This window comes from Curcuma longa, unplaced genomic scaffold (assembly GCF_044706935.1).
Source record: "Curcuma longa cultivar G26 ecotype Majalengka, Jawa Barat unplaced genomic scaffold, ITB_CL_G26_1.1 contig_15144, whole genome shotgun sequence".
Classification (NCBI taxonomy): domain Eukaryota; kingdom Viridiplantae; phylum Streptophyta; class Magnoliopsida; order Zingiberales; family Zingiberaceae; genus Curcuma; species Curcuma longa.
This window is the reverse complement of record NW_027429986.1, coordinates 1-12408: the sequence shown is the minus strand read 5'-3', so window position 1 is coordinate 12408 and position 12408 is coordinate 1. Positions and strand designations below refer to the sequence as shown.

The following is a 12408-nucleotide window of genomic DNA, read 5'->3' as shown; positions in this document are numbered from 1 at the left end:
CTTCTCCCTTTATCCCTTTCTAGGGCCGGCGCACAAGGATCTCCTCCTTGCTAGGGCTGGCGGCCAAGAGAAGAGAAAGAAGAAGGAGAAGAGGAAGAGGAAGAGGAAGAAGAAGGGGAGGTTCTTTTCCTCTTTGGCTGACTCTCCTCTAAGTCTCTTCCTTCTCCTAGCTTTAGGTGGCGCCACCTTAAAAGGATTTTTTCCTTTCAAGGGTTGGCGCCTAAAGAAGAGAGGAGAGGATAGGAAGAGAAGAAGAGAAAGAAGAAGAGAAAGAGAAAGAAGAAAGCTTCTACCTTGAGTTCTTGCCATCGGATTGGAAGATTGGAAGAAAAGATTAGAAGGAATTGGGTGGAATCATCTTGGTAGATCGTCGCCCACACGACGTCCAAGAAGAGGAGAGGAATACAACAGAAGATCAAGAGGTCTTCGGATATGTACAATCATTTACACAACCTACAAAGAAGAAAGGTACAACTATTTCATTCCGCTGCATAGTTGTTATTGTCCTTTTTGTATGGATCCTGAATACCAACACAAGAGCCCAATGATCTTATGTATCGATCAAGCACATGGTTGATCGAATATGAGGGTTGCTTGAAAAGAATCTGTCTCCGAAAAATTTTTGTCTGGCAAGAATTAAACGGAACGGAATTCCAAGTTACCAACAGGCAAGTCTAACATGAAGACTCTCCCCTAATCAAGGAGCTTCTTCAAATCAGGGATGAGATACTTGCAAGTAGGTCTAACATGAAGAATCTCCCCTGATCACGGAGCTTCTTCAAATCAAGGATGAGATACTTGCAGCCATAGGTACTGCTACAGCAGCATCAGACTTACTAAGAGGGTAGCATCAATATAGACTTACTGAGAGGGTGGGTATACACTAGACGGTAAAGGAGTATGTAGAGCATATGACTTCTTCAGGAAGCATGAAAGCAGGAAAGTTTCGTCTGACACAGTATAGAAATCTATATCTAACCTAGTCATGCTTTCACTCTTTGGCTTTTGGCACATAAGAGGCTACCCACTTGTGACAGACTATCATTTGTGGAGGATAAAACCTATGTTCTATGTGGAGGAAAGATAGAGACCCAAGAACTCCTGTTCTTCCGGTGCCCTATTAGCAATATGCTACAGGAGGACTAGATGTTGGTTGTGTGTGCAACAAGAGATGACCACATACAAGAGGATGCTTTGGATTTTTAGAAACCAATATTGAAGCACACAGATTCTGACTAGAGCGGGACATTTGGCCATGTCTTGTTTGATTCATCACTTATGAATAGCTAGAGATAGGAAGTTTTCTATAATGAGAGGATAGATGTAGAGTATCTTTAGAAAGGCACAGATACATGTGTATAGGGTCTTAAACATACAATCAGACCTGACACATGATTAGGATTGATGTCTATTCAGACCTAAGGATGTAAATCACTTTTGACATTACACATACTATACTTACTCTTCAAAAAAATAATGATGATGATTAAATAAAGATAAAGATGTAGTTGTTGGTGCAATTATGCCCCAAGTGGTCGTGTTCGACCATATGGTTTTGATGTACTTGTCAAAGGTTTAAGTTAGGTTCATATTGTGTTACTAGTGTAATATATTAGGTTATTTGATAATGCAAGTGCACTGGACAAAATCTAAAGTCGATCAAGATCGATCAAACATCTGACAATGGAAAAATCTACATGTATTGACATAAGAAAGTCCTAAGAGGTCGAAGATAACATACTTGGCAGATAAGAAAGTCCTCATAAGTCAAGGATGGCCAAATACCTAACAAATAAAAAGGTCCAATAGGTCGAAGACGCTGGATACCTAATAGATGAGAAGTCTTGGTAGGTCAAGAACAGCTAGATACGTTGTAGACAAAAAGTCCTAAAGGTAAAATCTCTTAGCATATAATATGAGAGACTATAAATGACTCTGTATTTTGGAGGTTGGTAGTGCTCTTGCTTAAGTGGAGGCTCAACCAAAAAATGATTTTCTCAGGGTCAGTCGACTAGTGGTCATATAAGTCACTAGTGGTCATATACAGTCAACCAATATGGTAAGTCAACGGAAGGCAGATTGCTCGCAAACAGAAAGTTTTTGTTTCAAGTTGAGTTGACTGATTGACAATTCAGTCAATTGATGCCTAAGTAGTTGACTAGGAAATTGACCAAAGATGTACTTCTTATGAACGGAAAGGTTCTATTCCAAGATGAGTCAACCGAACCTTAGATGAGTTGATTAAGAAATAGATGTTTTATGTTTTGAGTTGAGTCGACTAGATGACATTTCAGTAGTCGATTGATACTTGACTAGTCAACTAGGCAATCAACCAGAGATGTATTTCTTGAGAACAAAAAAGTAATGTACCAAGATGAGTCAACTAAAACAAGTTAGTCAAATAGGCAGTTAACTAAGATTTTATTTCTGTTCATAACAGAATTGACTCAACAATTGATTGAAACTATGTTAGTTGACCGAATTAATTTTTAAATTTGAAATATTATAGCATTGATTAGGAACTTATCAAAAAAAGTCAACTTATTTTTTGTGGAGCCGATTGAGAATAAGTTGAGTTGACTGATGAGTTTGAAATAATTGACTACATTAAAATGGCTCAAGAGTCAAGTCTAAGAGCTTATCCAGAATAGTTGACTCATAGGTATCAAAGTCAATTGGCATGGACAACAGTCGACTGAAAAAGTATTAAGTTGACAAATGACACCAATTAAAGAGATTGATTATGCACAAATCTAGAGAGTCAACTAACATTAACGCAGAGCAACTATCGGAGTTTATCCATGATCATTTACTGGGTTATAAAGGAGAGACAAAGGGAACTCTATAAAACCCTTTTGACAATAATTCTATTACGACAACTTTTTATTATGTTATTTTTATTTGTGAGCTTAAGGTCTTTAAATCCAAGCTCCATAGTTTACAAATTCTTTTATTGAACTTAATTTTCATATTTATTGTGAAAGCTTTTGTAAAAGGTTTTTCCGTCTTTGGAAGTTTTCTAAGAGGGAGAAAGTTACTAGTTTTCAAGGGTTGACTCACCTTACAAGTCCATAGGCCGTGGAGTAAGAACCAGGGTTTTGAATCATATGATTTGCTAGTTCTTTTCTTTCTTAGTTATTGCATTTTACTTTTTTTGATACGTTTATTGTTTTAGATTTAAATTTAGCCGACCCTACCCAGTGGGATAAGACTTAGTTGTTGTTAGTTGTTAGTTGTTGTTATTGTTTATGATTTAAATTTCTCTTATTGCACTATTCATCACAATAGGAATTATTCTTCATCATCTACTGGATAAAGGCAAAGATAAAAGAGACAGAAATAGACATTAGATTTCCAAAGATCTAAAATTGGACTCAATATGAGGATTTACATAATCAACAAGAGAAAAGAAATGGATATAAGTAATGATGCTTCCAAATCCTAGATAAGCATCATGTCAATAGGAACCATCTAGGAGAGAATGTCTTTTTCTTTCTAAAATTTCCTTGTCTGGAAAAGGTTTTAGTTACCAATCTTGCCGAATGATTTAGACAACTAAATCTTACAAGTATTGGGTTAATGATACCACAAGAAGATGAATTTCAATCCAAAGGCTAAGCTCAGGATTCAAGGTAAAAATATGTAGAATTGGATTGCTGTTGGACAAACATTACTCATTTATGTTCATCTCGTATAAGTTTTAACCAACCAGATTGTATAAAAAGGACTTTGTCACTCCCCTGACCATTTCAAGTTTCAACAACTCCAAATCACATGAGGCATTTGTACTGACAGAGAAGCACTGAATAAAGAAATTCATCAGATGCATACCTTCATAATTTCCCTCTCAGTTTTGTACAGTGGATCTCTAGGTGCGTCTATGGGTGGCTCCGTGACATTGTAGCATCCAAAGTTTGATTTTGCACAACGAATGTACTAACAAACCCAAGAAATAAGTTATTAACTGCGTAAGCAGTAAGCTCCAGCTTACACATGCTATCTGTAATGAATCATAGTTATGTTCCACACGGCATTACAAAATTTGCAACTTTTTTATGCATACCTTCTGAGGCATGGAAGCCAAAACCTTCGGAATTGAGTAGACATCCGTGTCAGGAGGAGTAACATACATCTGCTTGTTGAAATACCACAAAGAGGATCGCATCAGAAAGGGGAGGAACAGGGTATCATGACCTACCAGAGAGATGGAAGAGACGATGCCTCTCGGAAATCGTAGACGTTGTCGTCGGGATCGGGCGGCTTCCGGATAAAGAAGTCGCAGTGAAGGAGGCGGATCTTGTGGAACTCCTCCTCGTTGATACGGTAGTCAACGACGGTCTCGGACTCCCACCCTTGCGTGGACACGAAGCTCTCGACGGAGACCATCTCGATGTCGTCTGGCGAGTCGGCGGAGGAGGAAACGGGAGCGACGCCGAGTAGCTTGTCGTACTCGACGTCATAGTCCTTCTTGTTATCCAGCTCCTCGACATCCTCCTCATCCATGTCGTAGTCGGTGGCGCCGGCCTCCACGTCATCGTCATCAGCCGCAGAGATGGCAGGGGATATTCTCCGGTGCTTAAAGGTCACTCTTTTCCTCGGTAACGGAAATGAAGAGAAAGAGAGGGAAAGCGAAAGAGGGGGGAGCGTGGATGGGAGGCGGAGAGCGGAAGGTGAGAGGAAGGAAGAGAGGGAGGAGGAGGGCGGTACTGAAGCAGATGCAGAGTGAAGGGTTCTGGTGATAGCAATCCTCGTCACCGACGCCATTTGGCGTCCTTTTCCCCCTTGGGCGTCGCCGGAAGTTGGCCAGAGAGGAGAGACAGGGTTTTAGCAGGTGTTAGGGAAATGATATCTATTTCGGAATCAAGTCTCTTGGCTTATCCATCTGAACTAGAATAAAAATAAAAATAAAATTGAATATTCAATTCTTACGGGGATTAATTTCGAGATGTATGATACAATTTTACATTCTTATTCATCAAATAAATCCAATAACTGATATATTTAAAAATACACTTTATTTTTTACCATCATATTAAATCCCAGGAACATTAACCATTATAGTAGAAAGATAAAATTCATCATCTCAACAATCTTACACGGTTGAATTCACGATCAACTATGAAGAGATAAATCAAAAAACTATAGTTGATCATTGTGGGGAGGACATTTTCTTCGATTTTGTCGAAATTTGATCTTTAACCATTTTAACAATATCTGTCCCACAGTAACAACTCAACTCTACTCTCGGAGCCCCGAGAATATTATCCATGTAACTAAGTTGGCTAGATCAATAGGCCAAATTGATCCAAATGCAACAATTAATGCATGGATGATTAAAAGTAGCTAATAAGAAAATCCTCTAAGTAGACCTGGCCATAACTTAATCTGAATTCAATTCAGCTTGAAATCAAAACTGGATCAATAGACTAGTTACTTGTTGATCCGGTTCAATGTGTTTGACTTATAATTAGTCCATCTTGTCTGTCTAGATCCGAGTCAATTAAGAGTCGAACTCCAAATGAATCGACACCATTTGAATCGTTGATTAATTGATATTTATTTTTAAAAATATAAGTTTTTTTATTTTGTTTTAGATTTTTCAATGAAAATCTTTCATTTAATAATATTTTAATAATATTAATGATGTGGTTAATATAAATTAACTCATTTATTTTAAAATTTTTAATGTAAAACTATTCTATTTTATATTAAAATTAAAATTTTAATTTATTTATCTTGAATTTTTTTTAATATGAGATAATTTTATGTTTAACTCATTAAATTTATTAATTTTATTTAACTCTCTTAATAGTTTACTCGTTGGTCTTATTCTATCTTTTTATCTATTCAATATTTAATTTATATCCAATAATATTATATACTAATGTATATGGGTTGTAGATACACATGGATGAGTGATAATATTTGTAGTAAATTGGACTGAGCATTTATAAATAAGGAATGGTTAGAGGTTGAGTTATAGAGTTTTACGGAATTCACCTCTTGGGATGTCTATCGGATCACTCGACATGTATGATCTCTATTTTGGATGGAGGAGTTCGCATTCAAAAGTCATTCAAATTCTTCAATATGTGGGTTTCTCATGAATCATTTTCGCAGATAGTAGGAATAAAATGGATGGAATACTAGCAACAAGTAACACAAAGTACCAGACAACATGGACTTGCACATATTTTGAAGATGCTAAAAGCGGATTTGAGGAGGCTGAACACCGAGCATTACTAGCACAAAATCCGTCAAGGCTATTGCTACCCAAGCCAGATTTAAGGAGGCTCAAAGTGTTGGTCTATCACATGGGCAAATGGTAGAGGATTACAAAGAGTTATAACACTCTACAGCTCATCTAAATGTCGCAGAACATTCACCACTCAACATGCAAAGATTGGCTACTTCAAGTAAGTGGATAGGAATACTACATTCTTTCATACATTGGTGAAACGAAACAATAAGCTCAACAAGATCATTGCGGTGGAGAAGCCTAATGGTAATCTTACAAAGTCATTTGGTGAGGTGATAAAAGTCTTAATAGAGCAATTCCATCGCCAACTTCAATTGGATGCAGGCCACACAACACCCTTTCCCCATTCCTATATGATTTTCGGCTAGCATTTCATTGAGGGTCAACACGATACTCTAGTGTGACACCCTACAATAGAAGAGATTAAGCAAACAATATTTGATATTAGAGATCAGAGGTCTCCAAGTTTGAAGTTCTTCAAACACTCTTGGGACACTGCGGAGCTGGATTTCATTACATTAGTTATGGAATTTTTCACAAGTGGGAGATTAATGAGGAGATAAAATCACACTCTGATTTGCGCTTGTGTCAAAATCAACTCATGCTAGTAAGGTGATAAATTATAGACTAATCTCCTATTGTATGATGCTCTACAAAGTTATTGCTAAGTTATTGGCTTCGCGCCTATTTGAGATAGCAAGAGATATTCTTCATCAATCCCAAGTGGCTTTTGTACAGGGATAACTCATTATAGAATATTCATCTAGCACAGAAGCTCTTTCGAAAGTATCACAAGAAGCATATCTCTCGTAAATGCATCATGAAGATTAACCTACAGAAGGCGTTTGACTCGGTTCATTGGTATGTTTTACATAAGGCACTCATTGGTCTATAGTTCCTTAAGAAGTTTATATTTTGGATAATGGAGTGTATCACTACCACATCTTTCTCATTAGCCATCAATAGTGGTCTTTTAGATTTTTAAAGGGGCTAGAGGGTACGGTAGGGGGATCTACTATCCCCATACTTATTCAGTATATGTGTGGAGATCCTTGAGCAACATATACAGCAGTGCACAGACAGGTCGGGCTTCAATTTCATCCTAAGTGCAGTCATCTCATATTAGCGCATTTGGCATATGCAGATGATATGTTATTATTCATCCAGGGCGATGTGGAATCTGTGGATGGATTATCTTACTGTTTAAAGGAGTTTGGCATGACGGTAATGTAGGATCGTTGAGAGCGCTAGAGGGGAGTGAATAGCGCTTTCATAACATTTTTGAATTTCGTAAAGATGCTTGTAAAATCTTGCCATCAGAGTTGTGTAAGAATACAACAGAAAATAACAAACACAAAAAGCGAGCACACTGGTATTTACTTGGTTTACAGCAACAAGCTGCTACTCCAAGGCCCACGATCAAATGATCATTTTTCGATGGGCAATCAACTATATAACTCCCCTCTTACGAAAGAGAGTTAGCGAATACAAAATGTAGGATTGGTAACAACGATACCGTCCTTTTAAAAATGATGTACAAAGTGATATTTAGCAAAGGAATGAAGATCTTGACTTCTTGCGCAGCTCTTCGGCGTTACGACGACATTCTTGGTTGATGCTTCACGTGCAAACGGTCGTCGCTTGTGTCTAGAATGATGCATTGAGGGGATTCCCTCGATGCTCTTTTATTAGGCTTTTTGGGCGCCTGCAAGCCTATCCAGGCGCCTCCACGTTATCTGTCGATCCACCATCGGCGCTACTGACTCAGTACTTTCAGGCGCCTATATCCCTTTCCAAGCACTTGTATGGTGATGTGGAGGTTTCGGATGAATCTTTGACTCCGTAACACCTATCCAGATCCGGGGCGCCTGGAACCGATCCGGGCACCTAAAAATTGAGGTGTCTCGACCACTGGGACTCTGCCACCTCACTGCTTCACTGGCCCCGTCCCGCTGACGTCCAATCATTTGGAACCAATCCGGGTGCCTGGAGTTTGATCGCCTGGATCCAGATAAGGGCGCTTGGAACACAAAGTTCCAACCCCTCCTTTCCTGCATTACAAGTTAGCACAAAACTAAAAACTAATAATAGGAAAAGATAACAGTTTCACAACTATTTTAGTTTTGATTTCAGATTTCCAGTGAAATCCTAGGTTAGACCGGCGCCTACTGTTCCCACACAGGAAATTCGCCCTTACCCACTCCACTCAGAAGAATTTACCTGTTTGTCAACTAAGTTCTCCAATAGACTTTTGCTTAGCCTCGATCCTTCGGCCCCTAGAATTTTTTGCTAGACATCTGATCCACCTGACCTACCTAGAATTTCACTGCTAGACATCTGATCCACCTGACCTGCCTAGACTTCCACTGCTAGACATCTAGTCCACCTGGCCTGCCTAGACTTCCACTTGGTGCACTTGATCCGCTAAGTCTTCCTGCCTAGTCCTCCAAACTAGGACTTCCCACCTAACCCTTTAAGTTAGGTCTGCTTAGCCTCCAGCCAAGACTTCCATTGCCTAGTTTTCACTATGACTTGCATGTACCTAGCCTCAACTAGGGCTTTCCTATGCTACCTACACACTTATATCAGCTCATTAGTAATCACCACACGTTTAACTTGAACCTCTTGCCATTATCAAAACTAAGGTTCGATTATCTGGTGCTCCCTGCACCAACAATCTCTCTTTTTTTATTATGGCAACCCAAGGTAAGAAAAAATATTTTTGAAAAAAAAATTAATTTATGCATGAATTGAAATATGTTAATGTAGCATGTAACAATGATTTCCTAACTCTCCCTGTTTCCAGGACTCTCCCTAAATTTGTACTTGGGTGAAATCAAGTTTTGAAATTTTATATTCTCCCCCTGAACTTAATATGATTTAGTTTTGATCAACTTGATACAAAAACCATTCAAGTCCTTTTTAACTTTTTGAAAAACTTAAAAGATATTGTTTAGTTTTGATCAACTTGAAACAAAATCATTTAAGTCTTTTTTAACCTTTTAAAAAACTTAAAAAATATTGGAAAAACTTTTGATACTTGAAAAATATTTTAAAATTGAAATTATATATCTCTCCCTCTTTGACATAATCAAAAATAAAAAAATATAGGTGTGAGTCCAAGCATGTTATAATAAAAAATACTTAGACAAAAAAAAATTCCTCATTGAGCACTGATGTGAGGCTCAGATTGTCAATGTAAAATGAGCACGTCAACTTAATTAATACCGAATCCCCTAACTAAAGTAGTATAAGGTAACTCGAGTCATCTCCCAATGATTGTAATCGGTGTATGATAATCCTAGTGGTTATTAGACAATTCAGGATTTGGATTTTTAGTTGGAGGGGGGGTTGTTGTTTTGAGTTCTAAATCTAAAGAACAAAAAGAACACTAAACATTGTAAATAGAGTTGCGAATACCAAAGTGCTGAGAATAAAGTACATTAACGAAGTAAGGAAGTGCATCAACAAAGTAAATAAATGCATCAACAAGTAAACAAAGAAAACTAAGAACAATCAATATCCAAAATTGTAAGGGGAAATTAAACAGACATCTAATGTGCAAAATTGAATCTAAGCTGATAAATGGACAGTAAAATGACTCTCCCAATGTCCCTTGGTGGAGGTGGATGCGAAAAGGTAAAACTCCATAGAAGGATGCAACGACGGATGGAACCCCCAACTTCGATGTAAACTCCGTGTGGTTGAAGCGGAAGGTGAAATGATATGAAGGAACAAGGAACTCCCTTGACTCCTCGGTGAAAGGAAGATGGTCGGATTTGAAGACGGAAATCCCTTTGACTTCTTTTCGACGGTGATGTGGATAATGATGACGGTGAAGGGAAAGTGGCGGCTAGCCCCTAGGTCAGGTCCAAAGAGAAGAATAATCTTATCTTTAAAAAAAATGAAGCTTTTATACCCCCAAAAATATCCCCGTGACACGGCCGTGTCTCAAGGCACAGCCTTGAACTAGAACCATTCTACAAAAGAGGCACAACCGTGTCTTTTAGCATGGCCTAGAGTACGAGGCCTTCTATAGAAGAGATAAGGTCGTGCCTTTTAGCATGTCCTAGAGAGGAAAATCCTTCCGCACACCCTGAAGCAGAGTTATAGATCTTGAAGTTATCTTCATTTTGGTAGGTGGTACAGCCTGTGGTTCTATCTGAGCTAAAAGTTATGTCCATTTTATTTTTGATCTGCAGAACTATCCAGATGAGGCACAGCTGTGTTTGGACCCTAGAAAGGTGAGACACAGCCCTGACAATGTAAGACACAGACGTGTCTTATGAGGCACGGCCTGGAAAGGTGAGACACGGCCTTGGAAAGGTGAGACACGACCATATCTTGTGAGACACGGCTTAGACTTGTGAGGCATGACCTGGACTTCAAAACTGGTCCGTATGATGGGGCACGACTGTGTTGGCCTCTGAAACACTTCAAATGACTTCCAAACAGATCAAAATGTACTTCAACTTCTAACTTCATGGCTCTTTAAGTATCCCACACTTATTCTTGCACGTCTCAGGCAAGCAAAGAAAATAAACATCTCCTTAAGTAACTCATATCAATACTTCGAAGAAAGCAAAAGGTAGTTACTTAGGCTTATCAAGTTTTCATAGATCAAGGCATAAGAGATCCAATTCACACACAAGTCAACAAGCATTGTGATTTCAAGCATATAATTAAATTAAACTTGATGTAATCCTCACAAGGTATATGGTGGTGCTCTCACTCTCAATAGCATGTATGTAAATGGAGTTCCCACTCAATGCAACTCATGATGTTTCACTACCATATGCTTGCATGTCTCCTACTCTCCACCACTATAAACACAAGTATCCATGACTCATTGAATCAATGTGTGTACACTAGAGGGGTTGAATAGCACTCTTTCATTCATTTGTTCTATCAAAATATTAGCAACGAAATTAGACAATAAAGCAAAGACTTGTGGATTTTACTTGGTTCCTAACATCCCAAGGTTAGTAAGTCCAAGGCCTATGTATGGGAGACATCTGTCCATTAATAGTCTCCTTTTCTGAAACCTTTTGAAGATGGAGAAACCTATCTTACAATTTGAATAATAATAAAAATAAAGTAAAAGACAATAATATTTAAAACTAGTAAACTCTCGTATAGGTCGTTTTGAAATTCCTGAGCACAACACACCCTTCCTGGAGCTTTCCCAATCGCACGAGTAGGGTTTCGTTTGCATTCAGCAGTACCACAGGATGAAAAATTAGCAAAGTAGTGGTTGTCCTTGATGATGGATGTTGATGGTCTTATAAAGATGCTTTCGAGCCGCCAGATCCCTTTTCGAGTGCCCTAGACCGATACAATCTGATCTGGTTCCATCGATCTTTATTGAGGTCGATTCTTTTTGGCCTATTCAGGTGCCTGAACCATCCAAGCACCTGGAGTAACATTTGGGCGTCCGGAGTGAGTTCAACTAGGTTTGACCTAAGTTGACTCTAGGCTTAGTTTGACTGTTTCTGTTTGCTTCTCTTATGCTTCCTCAGTCTTGCTTCCAACTCCTAGTTTCTACAAGATTAGCATATACACAACCAAGCAATCTAAGTCTAACTATAGTTTGTCTGACCTACTAGGCTTACCTAAGCCTTACCCTATAGGTCTAACCTACTAGGTTTACCCTTGCTTAACTTTCAATTAGGACTAGTCACTTGGTAGACTTCCCACTTGCCAAACATCTAATCATCCTTGACCTGCTTGGACTTTTCCTTGCCTAACCTCTAGTTAGGACTAGTCACTTAGTAGACTTCCCACCTGCCCAATCTCATAAATCAGGACTTCCTGCCCAACTTCACTCGTCAGGACTTTTGCCTAGCCTCCAACTAGGGCTTCTCCTGTCTAGACTCCAACTAGGATTTCTCCTTGCCTAGCCTCTAACTAGGATTTTTCTTTGTCTGGTTCAACTAACTAGAACTTCTTGTCCGATCCAACTGTCTAAGACTTCTTGTTAGTCATCTAGTCAACTTTGACCTGACTAGACTTCACTCACATCCAAATATTAGGTCATATTTGAATCAACCCTTGGTCAAACTGTCCAGACCTAGGTATATTATCAAGCATCAAAATTCTAAAGGTAGACTAGTGCTCCCTGTGTAATACCCGAAAGTTCCTTTGATAAT

General features: G+C 38.6%; 1 protein-coding gene across 1 annotated transcript; it reads right to left on the bottom strand.

Annotated features, from left to right (window-relative positions):
- Positions 1-4063: 4063 nt before the first annotated feature.
- Positions 4064-4873, bottom strand: LOC141816214 (PLASTID TRANSCRIPTIONALLY ACTIVE protein 6, chloroplastic; the record flags this gene model as incomplete). The annotated part of the gene is given in 2 exon segments (XM_074704034.1): positions 4064-4132; positions 4222-4873. Coding segments are annotated over 2 exon segments (612 nt in total), but the record flags the coding sequence as incomplete, so codon positions are not given.
- Positions 4874-12408: the final 7535 nt, after the last annotated feature.